The following is a 21,354-nucleotide window of genomic DNA, read 5'->3' as shown; positions in this document are numbered from 1 at the left end:
ACATTTTTGAATGAGTTTTTCACTGAGAAATGCTTCTTTACATTCTTGTGATAAAAACTATGTTAAAATTGCATCCATACGATATCCTCTTTCTGCCTTTTCCACATTTGAATTAGCTGCTACTGAGAACAAAATCATGTAAACCATGACAGTACAAAGCAAACTCCTAACAAAGTTCTCTACAGTTCTTCATCAGAAATCTCTGTGTTAAGGTAGTCTTTCTTGACCTGACTTATCAAACTGGAAATAATGTCTTGCATGAACGATAGGCTTTTTAGAATCAGCCAAAATATGTTTTACTCATTTTATTTAGGGTGATATCTAATGATAAACTTTGACACCTGTTTCAGTAACCAACCACAGATGGAGAGAACCTCACTGATTTTGGTTGATTAGCCAGCCATAGCGGACTGGCTGTGAATATTTGCCTGAAGAAGGATCAGAGCCTAATTTCTCAGGATAAAAGCAGCAGGTTGGAAAGGAAGTCACCATTTTAAGGCATTGCTGCATTGTAAGGTGGGTGGGGGGGTTGTTTCCCTGCTTAGGTGATTTCTGTACTCAATACTTACTACACCAACATATTTCAGATACTCGATTCTTGCTTGCTTGCTGTATGCCACAGCTGTAGTGAAGCTTATTAAAAGTATGTTTACTGTAAGGTCACAAAAATTTACATTTTTTGCCACAAGAAGGAGGAAGAGATGCCAGCTGAAGTTATCCAGGATACCCAAGTGAAAACATCAAAGTAAAATAGAAGTAAAAATATGGCCTGTGAATTATGTTTAGAAGATGGAACTGAAGAAGTGTGCAGAAGGAAAAGAAGAAAAAAGAGAATGAGGAGGCAATGACAGGGCTGGAGCTGGGTGAAATGCAGGTGAGCCAAGCTGTTCTCTTTGTTTTAGGGCTTGCAGCGGGCTTCCCTCTCTGGAGGGAAGCATATGCGCACAATAAAGAGTCCTGTTTTGGTAAGGCTCTTTTCTTTTGGTTTTCTATTTTTAATATATGTTGCTCTACAGCTGGACCTGAGAAAGCAGGAGTGCAGAAATGGGGCGGTCACTCAGTGGTGGCCCCTCATGCCCGAGGGGAATTGCTCCTCTCCTCAGGGCCAGCCGCGCCCGTGGTCCCTTCCTTCCCGCGCCCCTCCCCTGATCTCTGCCCTGCGCCCCCACCCTGGCCGCCTCGCACCCCGAGGCAGGGCTCCCCTCTCTCCTGTCACGTCGCCTTTGCAAAAGTCCTTCCTCCCTTCGCAGCCCGGGCGCTCTGAGCCGGCGTCTCACCTCATCAGCCTCCTCCCGCGGCGGGGGGGGGAGCTCAGCACCAGGGGACCCGCACCGGGTCCCGCTCCCCCGCTCGGTGCCGGGCGGCCCTCCCTCCCCTCGGCCGCCGCCCAGGGTCTCCTTCCCCTCAGCGTTTCCCGCCCCGCGCTGAGGGCGGCCGTAGGTAGGGCTCCCCCCGCCCCCCTCCCCCGCCGCGAGCGCCAACGGCCGCCGGCTCGAGCTCAACGGTCCCCCCTCCCTTCCCCCTCCCTCCCTCCTCTGAGGGAAAGTGTGTCTGCGCGCCTCTGCCGCCGGCCCCGAGATAAAGGCTCGGGAAGCGGAGCCGGCTGGAGCCGCGGCCGCTCGGGTTCAGCGGGGGACGGACGACCCAGCCCCGCCGGCTCCGGGACCTTCCCCGCCCTTTGCTCGCCCGCTTGAAAAGTTTTGCCCGGGGAGCGCGGCGGTGCCGGGGCGCCCGTCAGCCTCAGCCCGCCATGGGCGCTGCCCGCCGGCGCTAGGGCAGGGCGCGGAGGGGAGAAGGAAGGCGCGGGGCTGAGGGGAGGGAGCGGAGCCGGCATGGGCAGGAGCCCGCCGCGGGGCTGAGCGGCGCTCCGGAGCGAGGTGTGCGTGTGAAGCTCGGCGATGGCGCGCCCGCAGCGGGCGGCGGGCGGGGAGAGCTAGCGGCGTCGGCGGAGCCCCCCGGAGCCGCGCCCGGGACGTGTCCCCGTCTCCTCAGCATGGCGGGGGCTGCCCGCGGCGGCGGGCGCCGCTGCCCGGCTGTCAGCCTGCTCCTCGGAGCCCTGCTCTGCGGAGGTAAGCGGGGAGGCACTTGTCGCCGGGCGCTGGCGGGGCTGCGGCGGGGGGGAGCCGGCTGGGGCTCTCTGTTGGAGCGAGCGGAGTCACCAGTTGATCGCGGGCAGTGCGCTGGGCTGGTTTGCAGCTAGTCGGGCAGCGACTTGAACTCCTTAAGCAAGCGGCTTGTTTTCCACCGTAGCGGCGTGTGAACTAAATTATTCCTTCCTCCTTTTCCCCTTGCCTCTTCTTTTTCTTTAAATCCTGCCTCTGTCTCTCTCTGCTGTTTTAACCCCCCCCCCCCCCCCCATTGGAATGGTAGGAAACCTTGCAAGCTTGCATTTGACTAAAATGAGAAACAAGAAAAGTTTCCTTTCTTTCTGCCTCAACGATGATGATGTTTACAAACATTAAATTAAATTTTACAAATTTAATTGTGTTAAAGGGATCCTCTCTGTGGGAGAGGGTGTCCCAGTCCCAGCTTGGAGCAGAATATGGGGAGCGGTGAAAGCTGTAAGAGGCACCAGGAGTACAATGACAGTGTTTAGGAATAGCGTCCTTTAAATTATATTGGAGTTGTGCAGTGGTAGCTCTAGAGACTGGATAGGAGCCCTATTACCTGGAGTGGACAAGATGCTTGTTATCTTGTTTAGAGGGACAGCTGAGGAACAGGTTTGTCTTAGCAGAGAGGTCATTTGAATGATCTGCCGTTTTTTCTCATTGCTGAACTTCTGTGGTGACAGAGTCCCTTTGATAAAGGCAAACCTTCTCTAAAGTGATTCAGGAATGCAAATAGTGCATGATCCAAACAGGGATTTCTGTGCAGAATAGTGGGTGACTGCCATGTCTCAACACTCCTTGTTTTCTTGCTCAGACTGTGATAGTTGTGGATATTTTCTAAAAACATATCCTTCTCCCCAATGGGGGGGGATAGAAACTTGTTAAGCTCTCTGCAATTCCTGCTGTTGTTGCCATCCCTAGGAATTAAAAAAAAATAATTTCGCCTTTTATCCTGTTGGTATTAGTGGTGCTGTTTGACTGACATGAGATTACTAATAAGACTCTTCACTGTTTGGTTTGGTCCTGTCCTGTCAACCTCTCTCCCAGGGTAGTTGATTGTAGAGGCAGCCGTGAGATATACAGAAGTATCTCAAGAGTGAAGCAAGGGCGGAATCAGTAGCAATTCATAAAGTGACTTTTCCCACCCTGATCGGTAGGCAAAACAAAGTACTTGGCAGAAAATTGCATGGCCTCTTAATGCCGGTCATTTTAATATAGTACATTAAAATTAATGGACATCCCAGTGACTCGACATGCTCTGAAAGCGCTGATGTGAAGAATCTAAAATACAGGTTTCTGTTTTGATTGCTGCAGCCTGGAGGTGAGAATTATATTAGCCTCATGCTCACCTTCAGAAACTGCACGAGATTAAGACTTGTAAAGAGGGTCTGGCATTTTTCTGGGGCAGCGTGTCTCTTCTGCCATGCAGCTTTAACAGTCACAAATGCATCTTCTCTAATAAGCGTTTGCATTAGACTTAATATAATGTTAGGCACTGATACATGGGCATTTTCTATCTGAAAATATTTTTATAAGTGAAAAATACATAGGTTATGCTGCTTCTTAAGGGTGGGAGAAAGTGCTACAGTGAGAGGTTATAAACAGCCCAACCTCGTTAAGCCGTTTCTCTCTGCTGGAACCTGGGTCAGCATTGACTCAGCCATGCTGTAAAAAAGTCAGTAGTGGTGCCACTGCTCGCAGCAGCTGCTGGGGGTTTCTGGACTGTGCTCCCTGCGAATAAAAGAGAAAATATTACTTTCCTTCAGTGAAGAAAAGCAGAGCTTCTGAGCAGGGAATTTGCCTCTCAGCATTGCTGGGCGCAGTTTGATTTAGAAAAGAGCTGGTTAATTAAACTTATTAAATAAGGTGTTTGTATGGTTTCCTTGTGAGGCCTTAACAAGCATTTCATTTGCGCTCCCTTGTGTATTTGCACTCTTTTTGTCGGCGTGTTAGGATAGTGATTGTTCTTGAGAGCTAAAGTCCAACTAAATGAAAGTCACTTTATAGCTTGCAAGCGAAAACGTTTGTAAATGTGCTGAGAAACTTACTATTATAGACAAGTTGTCATTTGCTATTTAAAGAGCTATATTTACTTCTCTGAACTCATTAGCATCTCCTATCAGGCCTGAATTTCTAAGAAAATTCTCCTGAAACGTTGCCTTAGGCTTTGGTGTGCCATTATGCTGTGGTTATTATCTGGCTAATAATGTTAATTGATTCAATCTCAAGAAAGAAGCTTGGCATTTAATTTAAGCCATGCCTCTAGTCAGACCAGGATGTATAAAAAGTCAGTGTGCAAAAGTGCTCTTGCAGTTAGGTAAAAGCACATGTTTTACATACCAATTATTGGATGCCTGTTCCCTAGGTGGAGAGTATGTGTGTGAAATCATATTTACATAAGTAAATCCCAAGTGTATATATATTCCTTTCAGGAAATGACCTCTTTTCAGCAAAGTGCTAATGCATGTGCTTAAGCCTCTTTATAGCCAAGAGGAGGTATTCATGAGCTTGAAGTAAGATTTTTTTTTTTTAAATTGTTTTCTTGAATCAGAGCATAAATGCGAACACAAATGTACATATTTACTTTATTGTATAATGCATAGGTAACTGGGAATCCTCAGTTTCATATTAGCCGTGAACTAAAACGAGAACCATAGAAACTGGAAATACAGGATCTAGTAAGTCCTGAAAAAGAGTTTAAGGATGCACAGCTAGAGGATTGATTCGTTTGCACAAGAAATACATATATGCAAGAAAGTATTGAACATGAGCAGATGTTAAAGGTGCATGGAGTTACCAGAATTTTAGATACCTAAGTAGTGTTTGAACACAAATGCAAACACAGTTGTGCATCCATATGGTGGTGTAGCACCTGCTTTGGTTCTGCTCTTCTTTATACCACAATCATGCGATATGTCCTTGTTTTAGTTACGGTGATGTGGAAACTGCTTGAGGCTCTTTATTTTGAATATGGTTTCATTCCAATTTTAAGTTGTTCAAGCAGTGAGGTTTTTTATATCTATTTTGAAAGTTCAATAGCATGGCATACCCTAGTGTTATGGAAAACTTCCTAAATTTTCTTTTTCTTAATTTCATTGCATTAGTGCTAGCTAAGAACACAGCAGGGACTTGCATTATGTTAAATTGTAACTGCATGGAGTTTTATAAGTGGCTAATCTCTCTTCTGGATATAACACTTTCAAAATGGAGATAGTGCTATTAATATTCTAATTTGGTATTAATATTCTAATTTACTTTCTTTTCATATCTGGTAGTAGATCTTCAAGTTTATTAGAGACTGTACTTACCTAGTAAAATACCCAGCAGTTATATTAGAAATGTCTGTTCAAGCATGCTTCTAAATGCATGACTGTGTGATATAAAATGTCATACCTGTGATTGCTTTTCTAATGCGTAAATATGTCTGGCTCTTGAATTGGGGAGCTAAGTATTTGTATGAAATGCAGTAATAAACAGCACACTGTTATGTTCTCTTAAATGGCTAAATATTAGTAAGTATTGACAAACTGTTCATTGAGGTGAAAGGATGGGGATTTTATTGAGAATTGGGAACTAAAGTTCTGTGTTTTTCTTTTTAAACTCTACTGACAAAGCAGTAGTTCAGCACCACTGGAAAGGTGGCTTGTAAGGAATAGCTAGAAACTCCATGAATAAGAGCAAATTTGCTAGAAGTGTTAGCATACAGACTTTCCTGGGTAGAGTTTTCAACAGCTCTCTGAGCTGTTGTTCGTAACTGTGGTTAGGGTCATGCCTGTTTAAGGCAGTTAGTCAAGAGACAAATAAGTAAATGAAAGTTTGAAATCTTCAGAGTATGATCACGCCATTGAAGAGGTGTCAGAGATTTGTGGTGAATCCCGGTTTTCTTCAAGGCTTTGGTTAAACCCTTTGATTTACTCATATGCTGCATGCCAGTTTGTGCTGCTACACTGAGATTTTGGCAGTAGTTCACATCTGGCAGGCTCCACTAGATGTGTCCTAGCTATTTTGAGAGAGACAAAAAGCATGTTATGATAAAAGATGTAAAAATAAAATGGCAACAAGTTGAGAGAACTTAAGTATGTGAAGACAGTAGTTGAAAATCGTCTAATACAGATATTAAAAAGCTCAACTGAGGATGCAAGAGAAAGCAAACACATACTGTGGGTGACTTAAAATAATACTTGTCCATCAGTTTGAAGGATACATTTACTGTATACTGGCTAGGTTTGAGGAAAGAGGATTTAGTGAAAGGAAAGCCGTGTAGCAGGAATCAGACCTTGTCTCTACTGTCAGGAATACCACTGTCTTGCTGTTTTCACAGTCATTTCCTTCTTTCTCTCCCTGTCTCTCATCTACTGTGATTGTCATTTCGTTGGTGAAAGACTTGATCCTGGTTTGGCCACTTTGTCCAGTGGGACCTTCTTATTTGCTTAGTATCTAAACACTACAGCGATACAAATACAGGTAATATTTTGTGATACTGTAAGGTGTTAACTTAAGGTGTTTGGCTGAAAATTGAATGCTCTGTCCTTCATAGTGATATGCAATAACTTTCTGGCCAGAAAACTTGCTTTTGTCTAGTTCAAACTCTTGTCCTGACTTGCTCTTACAGGCCTGAGTCCTTTACATTTTATTCAGTCTTCCTTACAGACTCAGTACCCTAGCAAAACAGTTTCACAGTGTTCAGCTCTTCAAGCAGTTGTACTGTTTTGTGTTCTGTGGACTGGCTCAGGCTCTAGTGACAGATGTGACCCCTTTGAAACAGGGACGGACAAATGGTGCATTGAAAGTTCATAGCTTCTGCAGTCTCCTCACTTAGAGGTATCTGGTAAAAGCCTGCGGATGCATCTAGCTTTGGAAATAATTTCAGTCCAGTAGTGCCTGTGTCTGTTTTAGTTAGCAAATGGAAATACTCGCTCTTTATCTATTTGTTCACATTTTTTTGGGTCAATACACAGCCTCAGGTCACCGTTTTTCTTTTCAACTGTATCTAGTGAAATGACCCAGTGAGTCTACTCTTCTATTTTCTTTCCTATTCTAAAGCATATTAATCTGTTGAGCTTGAATTCCATAAACAAAGTGTCATCCCCATCACTAAAATTACAGGCATCTTTGCAGCAGTGGTCAATTAGACAAACTTTTCTTTAGGGAAGTACACTTTGACTAAGTGATTCTTTGCCACTACACTTAAGAAATGTGCTAATGTCTTACTATTGCATCACTGACATCTTGGGTCAGTAACTTTGGGCTTGGAGACAACTTTTTCTGGCACTTCTTTTGCTTGAATAACACAGACCATGCTAATCGGAGTTCCACTGTCATTATCAAAAGCGTTCTCTTACAACTGTGCAGTTTTAGCAGCTTGACAGATGTAAACAGCTAGGCAAGTCTCCTTAAGTGGGCACTTCTTTTATTATTTACTGCAGTAAGGATTTTATTTGATTTTGCCATCTGCTAGTGTTGCAAGTGTCATGTGTAAGGTCAAATGCCTTTTTTGTTAATTATTTATTCTCACATAATGTTTTCCATTTTCTCCTACAATTGTTATAAAGTTTCTACAATTTTGTAGAAGGACAGTGTGAATTTTTAAATATTTTTATCATATATGTCTGTTGCTACCAGAATTTGTGTGTTTGATGCTTTTAGTTGTATGTTCCTCTTTAAGATCAGGAAACACAAACCTGCTGCAAGGGGAGAATGTAAGTGAATTGCTCTTTTCAATAATACGAAGCAAACACGAATCCCCAAAACAGTGGTTAGGAATTCGACAGTTATATGAAAACTTTGAAGCTAAATAAGAATGTAAAGGGGGGGAAGCTTGCTTAATTATGAAAAAAGACCTTGAACAAAGTTTATGCTTTTGGATGAACAAATCCTTAATGGTCTCCTGAGCACATCTAGAAGTCAGTTTCTCTGTGCCTGAAGAGGAAATCTTAAGTAAATAAAAGGTAAGCTGATATCCCAGGATACTGATGAAACAGAGAGGTTGGTCCATTAGATTCTGCTTGTTAACTGCAACATGCAATCACAGAGTATAGATGTTGAAATATATCTACCAATATGTCTAATGTTGTTACTTATGTAATTGCTGTATTTTTCTGCTTGATAAAATTTTTCAACTGAGCAGTTCTCCATTTGAAAATAGTTTTGAAACTGATACAATTTACAAAACAATTTACTTTTTAAATTGTGCTTGCATCTAAAGTTTACTTAGATAATATTTTTTGTGAAGTTAGCTATTTCACATAAAATAATTATTTTGAATTCTAGTAAATGTATTCAAATGCAGACTGATAATAGCATAGATACTCTATACAGCACATCATTAGTATTTTTCTATAATATTGTTTTGATATTAAAAAAATGAACCAGCTCTTTGTAACTGCTATGGAATGACAAATCTTTTCAAATGACTTTTGAAAAGCATTTTAACTTTACATAACAATTTTTTTTTTCTTCTGATTGAGAATGAAAGAACTTCAAAATGTTAGTTTCTATCCTTGTGAAATTCCTTTTTCCAACCAGTTGTATTGCCTGAGGGTGCCGTTCCTTACCAGCTTGAGCCAATGTAAATTGATGCTGCCAGGTTTCTGCCCTCTCCCAAACTGAGCAACCCTCTTTTTGTGCCAACTCTGGCATGCCTCTAATTCCTCTGTAAGCTGCTTCAGGGAGATAAAGCACATAAAATACTTTTTATAAAAGGGTAAGTTTGTATCACCTTGGGATCGACTTACTGCTTGTATAAGCAAAAACGAGGATGGGCCTGAGTGGGGGAGGGACAGCTAAAACAAGGACGGCATTGCAGCGTAGCACTTGCGGTGGTAGCTTTAATTTGTTCATGGGACACTATAGTTAAAAAAAGAGATTGTTATGGGAGTTGCTTACATTATATATCCAATGCAGGATATTAAACACTGAGAGGTTGGAGAACATGAGGCACTTGGTAAACTATGCAGCTTCGATTTCTGTATTGGGTGTTTTTTCTCATTTTGCTGATTCTGTATCATTTTGAACAAATAAAAGTGAGGCTTACATTAATGTATCACCATTTCCTCATTCAGGTAGAATGCACTTTTTGATGCTTAAGATAAAACTATTTTCTTGAACTCAAACCAAATACACACCATCACCACCACCCCCAATAAAAAAAAAGCCCTAAACCCCAACTTTCTTGCACTGTTATTACAAACAGGACTGGTAGCACTGCTTCGTATTAGAATTGCCATTAAAAGAGTTTGGTTTTAATTTCTTATAAATTCTCCAACCATTAACTGTTTCAGCTAAAATATTCCATGCCAGGCATCTGCCTCAGATTGAACAAATTTTTTTTCTTTTCCAAAACTTCAGCCAAGAGTTCAGTGGTTTACAAGAACAGAACTAGTGTGTGTGTGTGGAACTGTGGATTTTCCTTTGTTTAAAAATAGTTGCTGACCTGTTCTTTGAGAAGCAGTGATACCCCGATGAAACTTTCCAGGAGGAGACTTGTGAGATTCCTGAGAAAACAGTCCACGGTTGATTTGATGGCATGTCAAGTTAGCAGCATTTGAAAGAATGAATTTGCTTATGACAAAGAAGGACTTGATGTGTCCTTACAGCTAAATTCTATGAAAATTGCTATGCATTGGGCATATGCCATGTCAGGATGAGCTCTACTTTCCTTGCAATTACAGATCTTCAATGCAGAAGTCTGACCTGGGAAAAGCATAAGACCTGTGGCTAGGGACAGTGTCCATCCTTGTCCTCTCTATGCTCCATCCTCTTCCCTAGCTGCAGGGGAGATTTCTGGAAGAGGAAACTGCCTAATTGGAATAAAGAAAGGATGAAGCTGGAGCTTAAGATGGGGAGTGAAACGGGCAAAAGGAGAATGGTGCAGGAAAGTGCATTTGGAACGTTGGCAAAGACAAGAATCGGGGGACAGGTGGGAGGGAGAGTCAGGCTTGCTGGTTAAGGAAGAAGAATACTAATTGGGGGAAGAGTGACTATGGAAGGTGGTGTAAAGGAAAAAGTGAGGATGAAGGTTTGCAGAAAGACAGGAACCTTCGGGGAGGAACACTGAGGAAAGATCAAGGTTGTGTAAGGGAACATCTCATGAAGCTGAGACTAGAACTGGAGTGACAAAATGAGCAGAAATATATTGGGGAGCATATATGGATTTCAGTTGTGTTGATGGAAAAAAGGATTCAGGCTTGAACAAAATAGGTATAGAAGTGCACAGCTGCTAGAGTATGTTTTTTTTTTTCTTTTCCCTTTCCCCCAGAGCCTGGGATGCAGAAATGCCTTGGTAGTAATGATGTGTTGTATATGGAGGAGAAGTAGAGTTGGACAGGTGGGGCGCAGGCCTGCTGTAATGTCTCCCACTCCAATGCCTGTTGTAACCAGGTAGAACCTTCCCATTGCTGTCAGTGGGTATGGGGTCAGGCCCAACTGTTTTCTGATTTAATTAATGATATTAATTCTTCTTGTCTGAAGCTAAATTACACTGTGAATCATTGTACAATGCCATTAGACTTGTGTTGAGACAGTGAAACCTATCTGACCAGTGACCTGTATTTACTGGGCTGTTACAGCCTGTTTGTTATGTACACGCATCTCCAGTGTTTGCTCGGTTGGTGGTGTGTATGTGCTGGTGGAGAAAGTCATTACGCCTTATCCATCTTTATTCTTTCAAACCTGATTCATTTTTGCATTACTTGTTATGGTGTTTTTTTCTTTTTAATTTCGTATCTCTGTAGAAAGAGCCAGAATGTTTGTTTCTGCTCTGTGGAATCAAATGACTTATCACTCTGCTGGCATGAAATACAAAGTAGCAAATACAATAAATAAATACTGTGGAGAAAGTAATATAGTATTGAATTCTCATACCTGTTAATTTTTACTGATCAGAACATCAGGGAAGACGGAGATTGAATTTGGCTGCCTCTTAGTGAGGGTAGATACCCGCTTGTGAATAGTACTAGCCTGAAAACTCATGAGGGTTTCAATTTTGCAACAGATTTATGTAAAAACTTGTAGAGGAACAATTTGTATTACACTTTTGTCATACTTCCTAGTAACCGTAGGTTGTAATTCCTCATATTTTTGCATTTTCAATGATGAGTTTAATTTAGGATTTCTTATTTGCTTTGCTCTTCTGGTGGGTACTCTGAAACTTGATGTGTTTCACAGCTCCAGGTGTGCAGTATTAAACTGTTCAGACAGAAAAGATGCTTCTCTGTGTGTGTAGATGTAATTTGAGATTTGGTCTTGAGTTGTGCAGAGTATGGCTAGCACAATTAGAAAAGGCTCCACATTTTCTGGAGCCAGCATCTGTGCTATAAAATGCTTGTTCAGAGCATTTCTGTGACATGCTCTGGCACTGATAGCCAAAGGGAGCTGCACATGCCTAACGTAAGTGTAAAGCCTGTGCTTCTTGGGAAAGCTGATGTGACATTACATGAGTTTGTGATTATTCTTGACTGGGTCTCTTGTTTCTATCTTGGTATGTCTTTATTGTATATCTTCAAATCTTAGTGTCTTAGATGACAAAGCTTACTATTAAAAAAATTGTGTTGTTTGGCAGAGTGACTAATCGTTATATTTTCCATCTTTTATAGGTGTTCAAAAAGACAGTCTTTTGAGAGATGCTATTGAGCTCATACTGTTTTAAATGCCTTTGTGCTTCAGTTGTTCATAATCATCCCATTGACAATTTCAGAAGGAAATCTGTTAAAAGAATTCAGAAATAGGGAACTCTCTTCCCGTATATTTGTTTAGCATGCCCTCTTGTCATTCCATCTTGGCGAGAAAAGGGCTTTTTTTTAATGGGAAGAGCAAGAAATTGTAAGTAGGGTCCCCTGTTTTCTTTAATTCTCTCTCCAGCTGTATGTGCAAATGTGAATGCTTAGGTAACCTCTCAGACTTAATTTGTTCATCTGTAAAATGGGAGTGACTGTAGCACTTGATTACCTTTTTGTTACCATAATGTGGGTAGAAAAATGTTTTCTTTGGCATAAAATTGCAAGTTCTTTTTACAATAATATCTGCAACTGATGAGATAGTAATGTGAATTAATTATTGCTGTTTCATTTTTACCCAGGGGATAAAACCATTCTGATACAAGATCAGTATCACATGATGGTACCCAGCAATTCACTGGAGATGCTCATAGCTTATGGAATCAATATGAAAATATGACTTATGTGTTGTGCTTTGGAATGTTAGCAAGCTACTAGAAGGAATTTTTCCAATTGTCTGTGACACAATGGAATTAGTATAGTCTCTTTTTTTCCTTTGGAGTGTCACAAGCAGTCTGGAGATGAAAGGAGGATGCTGATTGGTCTTAAGACAAATGCTGGTCTGGAAACACCTATAGTGCAATGTCCATCTGGAAGGCCTTTATTACATTATGCTGTTATTCAGAGAACCATAGATTCATGGTGTTGCCTTGGCTATTTCACAGATTAAAGTTGGATATCGCTATATTTCATGCTCAAAGCTTCACAAGTCCTCAAAGCTTCAGGCTTCCATTGAACTTTAGTCTTGGTTTTGAAAATTCATTTAGAATTAAATTAGCTATAGTGACAGAACTGTGGCACTTTAATAGAAATCATCAGATGACATTTAAACATGATAATGTAGTGCAGTAATGTCAGAACTGGTTTGAGGTAAAAATTATGCCTTTAGGTAATATTGTTGAGGAAAGTCACAAAATGCAAATAGTTTATTTGATGAGTACTTATATTGATTTGGTTTTGTTTTATTTGGGGAGAGGAAAAGGAACCACTTTTGTCAGTAGTACAGATGTGTAAAGTTGGAGTTGAATCTACTGTTCCGAGTGCCTATAAAAGTTTGGATCCTGACCTAGGCCTTGAAATGGATCTCTCAACTTTGTATATTGAATCAAACTAACAGTGGTCCAAACCCACTTAAACTTGAGGAATGTTCTGACCTTTTTTGTACGTTGTGGCTCTTGCACCTACTCTCTTCATTTATCATTTAATAAGAGTATGTCAAATTGAAGCCTTGGGTCACCAGTGCTTATTAGTTTCTCTTGACTTTTTGTAGTTCATTATTTTATGACTGTGGACTTCTCTGAAATTAAAAATTGGATTTTAGTGTTAGAACCTGTATGTGAATAACTGCCAAGACACTGGCATAAGTTGTTAGCTGCTCAAGTTCTAGCTCCTTTGTAATGAAGCAAATTCTGCTCTGTGGGCACTCTGTCATGCCCTGCGTATTGCAAGTGAAATCCTGGTTCTGCTGTTTCAGTAGGAGTCTTGCTATTCATCAAGATACCAACCCACATATATATTGCTCTCTACATATCTAACAATTCATGGTTGCTTGGTAAAGTGTCTTCAGTCTACCTCATTTTACCATGCAATTTCCCTTCCTATGAAGGGAGACAGATTTGATGAAGAGGACATTTGTAGCGCTATTCACAGGCAAAGAATAGTTTTGTTTGAATTCTTCTTTTACAGCATTTGCATATTCCTTTGCTGGAAGAGGGCAGCTAGTTCAGGATGCCAGATGTAATTTGGCACTGCTAGAACCCGTCAGAGTTGAAGTGATTTTGGAAATCTCTCTCTTTTTTCTGCTAATTAGTCTATGCTTATAAGTGATAGGTGCAGTTTAAATAATTCTATTTCAGCATCCTTCATAGGAGGATGTTTAAAACAATTCATCTGAGTCCATGCATTCAAATAATTTAAAGTACATTTAATCCAGATTATTTGGCTGTTATAAGTAGAGGCATTTTAAATATATTTATCCTTGGTTACTTATTTCTTTGGGAGTGAAAACTAACCTCATAATACATAACCAGAATTTTCAGTTATTCTGCCCTGTGTCTTACAGTAGCCCTGCACAGAGTTTCCAGAGGCAGAGAGAAGATTAGATGTTTTGATGGAAGTTTTGTCAGCATAGCAGTTGTTCATTTCATCTATGGCTTTGTCAAATAATAGTTCGTGTAGTGCTTTCTGTCTTCATCTAATGCTGAGTACTCCTAAATATTAGTATTCTTTCCACCTGATATAGGTGAGTATATGAAAGGGGGGGTGGGAGGTGGAAAGAAAGGACAATATTTTCATTAGTAAACTATAGAGTTTGGATGTTTTAGTTCTTACTGGTGGTTGGGGCTTAAAACTTAGTTGATTTTTGGAGTGTCAATATCATTGCTCCAGTTATTGTTATTGGTGATCTAGTTAATGGTCTTTGGTGTTCAAGAGGGTGATTCATCTGCCCAAATGTAGATGTCTGCTTTAGGGTGAGGTGATTTGCTCTCTGGATTTCAACTGAAAGTGTTGTCTATATCTTTGACCGTGGTGGGAACAACAACTTACCTGTACACAGATGCTGATATTATAGCATCATAAGTATAGGTGAGATTAATTTAACCCATATAGACTTATTTTTCAAAGAGTAGATGGGCCTGTAGCTTCTGTTAAGTGGTCAGTACTTTTTGGAAATCCATCCCAAATTCAAACTCTAACATAGGTATGTAAGTTAAGATCCTAAATTACTCCATGTTCCTATGATCACAGAAGAGTAAGAAATGCTTCCAGAGGGTGATTCAGATTGATGTGATGTTTTGACTCCAAAAGGGCCTTTATTCTTCCATCATCAGAGTCTTGGACAAGTGATGTCCATGTTTTGATGCCTCAGTCACATAGGATGAATCTGGATATACGTGACTGAAGTTGGACACACACAACAGAAAATCCCCAAAACTTGAAAAATAATGAAACACACCAGTTAGTATTTCTGTGCATTAAGCGTTAAAGGACATAGCTGGAAAGCTCTGTCTTCTGTTACCTGTGCTCTGTTTTGTGGATTTGGTTATTGAAAGCTGATACTCTTGTATATGTCACCCAACTTTCCACCCTCTTAGAAAGTGAGCTTTGGGTTGCCAGCCTGTGATTTTGTTAATTTCTAATAATCTTTGAAATATACTTGGGTTTCTATTGAGATTTAAATTCTATACTAACATGGCACAAAAGTAAATAGCACTCTACATAAGTGCAGGGTGAATGACACTCACCCCACACCACACCCCCATACCTTTTAATTTTTAATTTGTCTCACCACATTTTAGATTTTAGCTCCACTTAACTGAAAATGAAATCAGTGCGAGCTTTTTGGAAACTGTTTTGAAGAAACAGAAAATGCAAACCATATGGTATATTCACAATGTGAAGACTTAGTGAAGAAATCTTTCTTCATTGGAAAAACGAACTCTAGTGGGTTTAGTAAGCAACATTTCAAAGCAGTTTGAGATGAAAGGTCTGTGGTCTAATTCATTGCATATGTGATATTTCCTAATGGATCAGTGTTATATTGAAAAAAGTCAGGGAAGTGCAGTAAATTTTTTTATTTGACTTGATAGTTTAAAAATTAGTTTAACCACAATTTTCTATCTCAAAAGTGGCAGATATCTGTATATTAGAAAATCACAAAATCACATCTAGATTGTGTTCAACACTTTTCACTATAATACCCTTGTAAAATGTTACTTTCTCAAGCTGTAACAGTTTTAGCTGAAGTTTTCCATGCTTGCATATTTTGACTCATTTGGGAAAGTTTCTGTGAAGTGGTTCAGTTGTTTCTGAGAACAAAGCCAGCTAGAAATCCTGAGTTCTAGCCAGCTAGAATCATTTCCATGAGCAGCTCTAGTTGGGTTAAATCCTGTGATTTTCACTGTTAGAGGCAAAGATAGATGGTGTTTTCCTTAATCTCTCTTTCTGAAGTGATGATGATGTATGAATGCTAGTATTCATTTTTACTAAGTAAGATTCATGACTGCAGATAACTCCTGCAAACATGTCCCTACATTAAAAAAGGCACATAAAAAAGGGGATAAAAATATTTTTTGAAGCTGTATAGCTCTTGGTCTAATTCCATGAAAAATCTATTCAAAGTTGCCAGACTTCTAAGTCTGAAAATTGGGTTTAGTCTATTCTTAATGCAGAATTGAGAGGGTGGCAGCAGCATTATTCTGAGAATCTTGTCTTTGTGGAGCACACTGCATCTTAGATACCAGAGCTGCATACGGATTTTCTTGGGTATGTTCCTCTTTAACTGTCATAAGCCATCATGGGCCCAGTTTCCAGGGCAAAAGCTGCAGAGCCACAGAGGCTCTTGCGCGCTCTCAGAATGCCTCCTTCCTCTATTCTGTTTCATGCAGAAAAGGAGGAAGAAACAATCTCGGCATGACAAGGGTTAAGGAACAGGTGGTTATCTACAGGACTGCTGTCTCATTTCGTACACAGGATGGATAGCTTCCTGGGAAAAAATCCCAGTTTTTTGTACTGAAGGAGGTTATTGTCTGTGGACTTCTGCTTCATTTGTTACAGAAGCTGGAAGGTGTGTAGATGTAACAGGCTCAGCATGAGTTTAACTTCTGAATCTATACAGAGAGGAACTTCGGCATTTTTGAGTACAAACAGCCTCTGTGGCTGTCACTGTTTTTCATACTCGGTGTTGGTGACAGCATCCTAAACATATTTTTAATAGCCCTTCAAAGGCCACAAGGTTGTCCTCATGAGCCAAATTCAAACTGCAGAAGGAAGACAGACAGAGGATAGCTGGTTCTAAGCATCTTATGTTACCTCTCAGAAACTTCCCTTGGCATTCAGGACTCCGTTTTCTGAATCCCTCCTTTATCCTTACTTGCTGTGGCCAGACATGCTGGATAAGTTTGCAGGTTAACTTGTGTTTCATGGAAGGAGCAAAGATTGTAGAAAGATAAAAAGGAGTTTAGCAACGCTCTGGGGAATTATATTCCGTTCTTGTTCCTGCTACAGAGTTAGCACTGTGCTTGGGCAAAAAGGCAAATTTTTATTATGCTTTCATATTTTTTTTATAGCTGTCCCTAATGTAAGCAAGAGATTTGCTCAGAACGTACACTAATACTGTACTCTTCAGAAAATCAGGCCACAGGTTTTCTAAATTAGGCATCTGTATTAGCAGATGCTTCTGAGTGTAGTTATTAATTTTGCTGTTGCAGTTCACCCTTTTAAAATATAGAAAATTCTGTTCCAGAAAAGTGTTGTGTAAGTAAATGTATTAATATTTCTGAAGTGTTCTGCATAGCATCATGATAAGCTGCATAAAAAGTTTATCAGAATTTTAATAATTCAGTGCAACACTTAAATATTGTGTCTTGAATTAATGCATAGGGTTATACATAATGACAAAGAAATGGTGAGCAGCTGTCCATTCTGTCAGCCTTAGGCAGAAGTTCTCTGGAAGAAATAATATGTCATTAAAGGCTGTATCTTAATGCATATGTATGTGGGGATGAATTAAGTTTAAATCTGGATTTCCTTATTACTTTTTTTAGTACTTTCCTTGGCAAACTTCACATTCTTTTTTGTGAAGGAACCTTCTGGCTCATTGTAGGCTATTCCTGCTGCTTTTAATATCCTTTGAGATTGATTCATGAAGTGCCAACATCTTGAGCTGTGGAAAGAGAGTAAGAATCCTAAAGAAGGACCCTGGATACATGGGAATAGATTTGAACTCAGACTCTTTCTGTGCCACTTTGATCTGAAAGAGACATCTTGTGATTCAAAGAACCTTTACTGTTAATTAAGGCCATTAATTCAACCAGTTCCATTTTGATAAACTGATAGCGTTAGCAACATATATAAAGACAGCATCTGGATCAGGTTTATTGGTATGATAAAAGAGGAAATGATTGGAAAGAGGTTTCTCAGGCAACTTTTGAACATGTCTGTATGTGATAACTACTTAGAGGAAAAAATCCTCCATGGATAGATGAATTCAAGAACATTTTTATGTTAGTGACATTCAAGTGATTAATGTCCTGATGTAGGATAGGTCAGTGTGTGTTTCCATTTCACTAGCTGACAGTTCATCACAGGAGAATGAAGTTGTGAGGAAACAAAAGAAAATGGAAGTGAAGGGTTCAGTGGAGGGATGTTAGAATACCTGGCACATCTGTAGGGGATGGTGGTGGACCCACAATGCGACCAGCTTGGAACAGTGCACGTTTTGAAAATTTACCAACCATAAAAGTCATGGGAAGAAGAACCTGCGACTTTTTGGCTGCTTTTCATTAGGTCTTTGAACAGAGTGCAGGAAAAAAAGAAAATGAAAGCGATGTTCCCCTGCAAACTAAAAGGACTAAACGTGACCCTAAAGTCACATTTATGACTTGCTGTGTGTGCTCTGAGTTGTTGTAGAAGTATCTCTGATTTATGAACACTTTTATAAGATTGCTCTCAGTAGCTTTCAGGTGAGATAGAGCAGCAGAAACTATACACAAATAAATGATAAAACTTTATTTGTCTCTTACCTGTGTAACTTTACTGACCTGCAAGAAAAATGATAATGGCTTTTCATGGGTGTAGCCTGAGAAGCTAGGATTGAATGGAATTGGACCCTGTGGCAACAGATGTCAAAGCTGCAGCTCAAGGCTTGATTTTGCCAAGTTTGGTCACCTTGGTATTGGACTTGCAGCTAATGCAGTGCAGTGGCTGGGACTTACTAACTTTAAGTTCAATTAATGCTGCTGTTCTGTAATAATTCTTAGTTATCTTTAGAGCAGGTCAGTTAGTGGACTCTTCTCAGCTGATTGTAGTTACCAACTGTGGTATGATATTTAGGAGCTACTTTATTTTAGAAGAAGACGACACAGTTCTATGCTTGAAGGACAGCACTGGATAGTGATTGAGATCTGACTCCTGACTTTTTCTGGAGGCATCCTTGTTTCTTCCTTGATTGTAGGAAGTGCCGAAGGAGAACGTAAGTTAAATGCATAGATTTAATGGAATTAATCTTTATTGCATTCCATTGTGTCACGCTGCATGCAGAAGAAATATTTTTTCCCTCACCAGATTTCAGATGCTATAGAATCCCCTAAAAGTTCCTTGCAGCTTGCAGGGAATGAGGATTCAAGACATTGCAGAAAAGGCTGAGCATGTTCAAGGTCAAGAATGGTACTGATCCGTGTGTTTGATAAGAATACTACAACAACCTCTCCCAGTTTTTCATCTGATGCATTTTTAAGGTCTTCATTTAAACTTTTTTCTGGGTTCCTACAATGAAAGCAGTCAGACTTCCTTTAAGATCTTTGTAAATATTCCTGCTAATTAAGCTGTTAAGAGTGGAGTTGGGAGAATCTATTTACAGATTTTTTGAATGTAGTGGTTAATGTTTTGAGGATGGTTTTGTCTGTTGTACAAAGAGGTTCCTTAACAGTCAGCTTACAAAATAAAACTTTGTTCTTTTCATGTCAAAGTGCTAACTTCCTTCAGCAGGTAGCAGGAATAGGGTAATAAGACACTGCATTGATGACTTCAGGTTTTTTTTTCCAAAAGAGAGGGAAATATTAAGTGTTTAGAGAGAAAGAAAAACAGGGATGTCTTTTTTTTTTTTTTTTTTTTTTCTTTTAAGACTCAGAATTTTATTCAATGGCTATAGAGTTCCTGGATACTTCCTAGAGTGCTTATCTGTGCCTTACATGATTATATTTTCATCTGTTTACTTATATATCACCAGCAAACTACAGTGCAGGAGATTCCTTAGCTGATAAATCAGGCTTTTATCCTCATCCCCTTCTTGCAAGAGGGCTTACTTGAAAGAAAAAGAAATATATTCTAGGCTCTTTTGTTTTCACTGTGTGAACCTAGACCAGTTATTTGTAGTTCTGATGGCTTGTTTCTGGAACTTGTTTTAGTTTCCTCAGGAAATGTATCTTATTCTTTCACTTTTTTCCCCTTAAATGTCATCTATTAAAAAAAAAATCTAAGGAAATGTTGGTGTTCAAATAATTGAAACTGAGAACAGGAGTCTTTGATTTAGACAGCACAGCAGTACAGTCTGTGTTACAGAAGCACGAGCTTTCCTTTAATAAGCAGAAGAGACCTGGAGGGTTTCACATAAGTTTAGTGAGTGGTGTGATAGCACGGAGATTGGATGTATCGTGGTATATTATAAAACCCAGACTGAAATCCAGAATTTTTAATGCAGACACAGAACCCAGAAGCTCTTCTTCATCTGGAAGATGATCTGCAAAGCACATGGGACTCTGTCTGCTGTGTACATAGAACAGCTGAGTATATCATCAAAACAACATCAGGCAGCTTAATTTGCTGCTATTCCTATCCAGACAGGCTGCCCACATCCAGATTATAAGTAGATACATCTGCAAACATGCTGTGCTTCTTACCAATCCCTAGACCTGTTCTCAAGAGCTGTGTAGATACAGCCAGTGAGCTCTCTGATAGTTATGAAGGTAAGTCCACCAATTCCATGCCACAGGTACCAGGTGCAGATCTGGGTTCTGGCCAGATTGTCCTTGACAGGACAAAGTTTATTGGCTCTTGTTTTTTAAATGTGGCTGTTATGTTGGCCAAGTTCCCATAGTAAATTATTTTTATGTACCTAATTCATTCTCAATGAAACAGACCAATCCATTAAGGATTCTGCACTGAAAACTGTAGCTCATTATGTGTTCTTGTGGTGTATGACATCAGTAGAATGCCACAAGTTAATTACATTCTTAATTACAGCTTTGTATTGAATTAGGGACCTATTATACATAGAATAATTGAAAACCTGCTGAGATCACGTCTGGTAACATCTAATTGTATCCCATGATTTTTTTTTCCCCTAAACTTTAAATAAAAACTGGCATTTCATTTAGCATGGTTTTAATTAATTGACATGAGAAATGTAATTAGAGCTGAGGCAATGGACCAACTATCTTAAAACAATCACTCAGAAATTAATCATGTTTTGGGGAACAATTAACAGTTTCCATAGCAGGAGCCATTCTGCTGCATTTCTGGAAAAACCTTGAGCAGGCACAATTGAAGAAATGACTTGCTGCTCTTCTAAGAGAAGAAAGATTTAAATGTTTGGAGGCATTCACAGTGCTCTTTCAACCTAAGGAAACTTGATATGCTTGCAGCTTCAGGCATCAGAAACCTAAGAATAGCACAGGAAGAGAACTGAGATATAATGTTTTTCCCGAGTATCGAGAGGAACAGGGCATGGCCGTATTGTACCAGGAGTAGAAGTTGTTACTGGTGGCCTGAAGGGCTGAGAAGTTTTCCCAGCTTTTCTTGACTCCAGTGGAATTACCTGCTACAGAAGAGTTTCACCTCAGCATCAGTGAGAGCAGGTTGTGAGTTGGACTTCCTGAACTTTCTGCCATTGCTTTCCAATTCCCACCTGCCTATACAGATGTGGCGGAATTTTTTTTGGAAGCCAATTTGCCATCCACCATCCAAAGAGCACT

General features: G+C 40.0%; 1 protein-coding gene across 1 annotated transcript in view; it reads left to right on the top strand.

The window, feature by feature from the left end:
- Positions 1 to 1,993: 1,993 nt before the first annotated feature.
- Positions 1,994 to 21,354, top strand: part of TMEM132C (transmembrane protein 132C) — a gene marked incomplete at both ends in the record, with an annotated part of 221,134 nt that continues 201,773 nt past the window's right edge. Inside the window, one exon of the mRNA XM_082324781.1 lies at positions 1,994 to 2,069. Within this exon, the coding sequence (XP_082180907.1) occupies positions 1,994 to 2,069 (76 nt within the window). The remainder of the gene's footprint in view (positions 2,070 to 21,354) is intronic.

The sequence above is a fragment of the Platalea leucorodia genome (genome assembly GCF_965183815.1).
Source record: "Platalea leucorodia genome assembly, chromosome: 12".
Lineage (NCBI taxonomy): Eukaryota > Metazoa > Chordata > Aves > Pelecaniformes > Threskiornithidae > Platalea > Platalea leucorodia.
The sequence above is the reverse complement of the archived record's forward strand: the minus strand, read 5'-3'. Positions and strand labels throughout refer to the sequence as shown.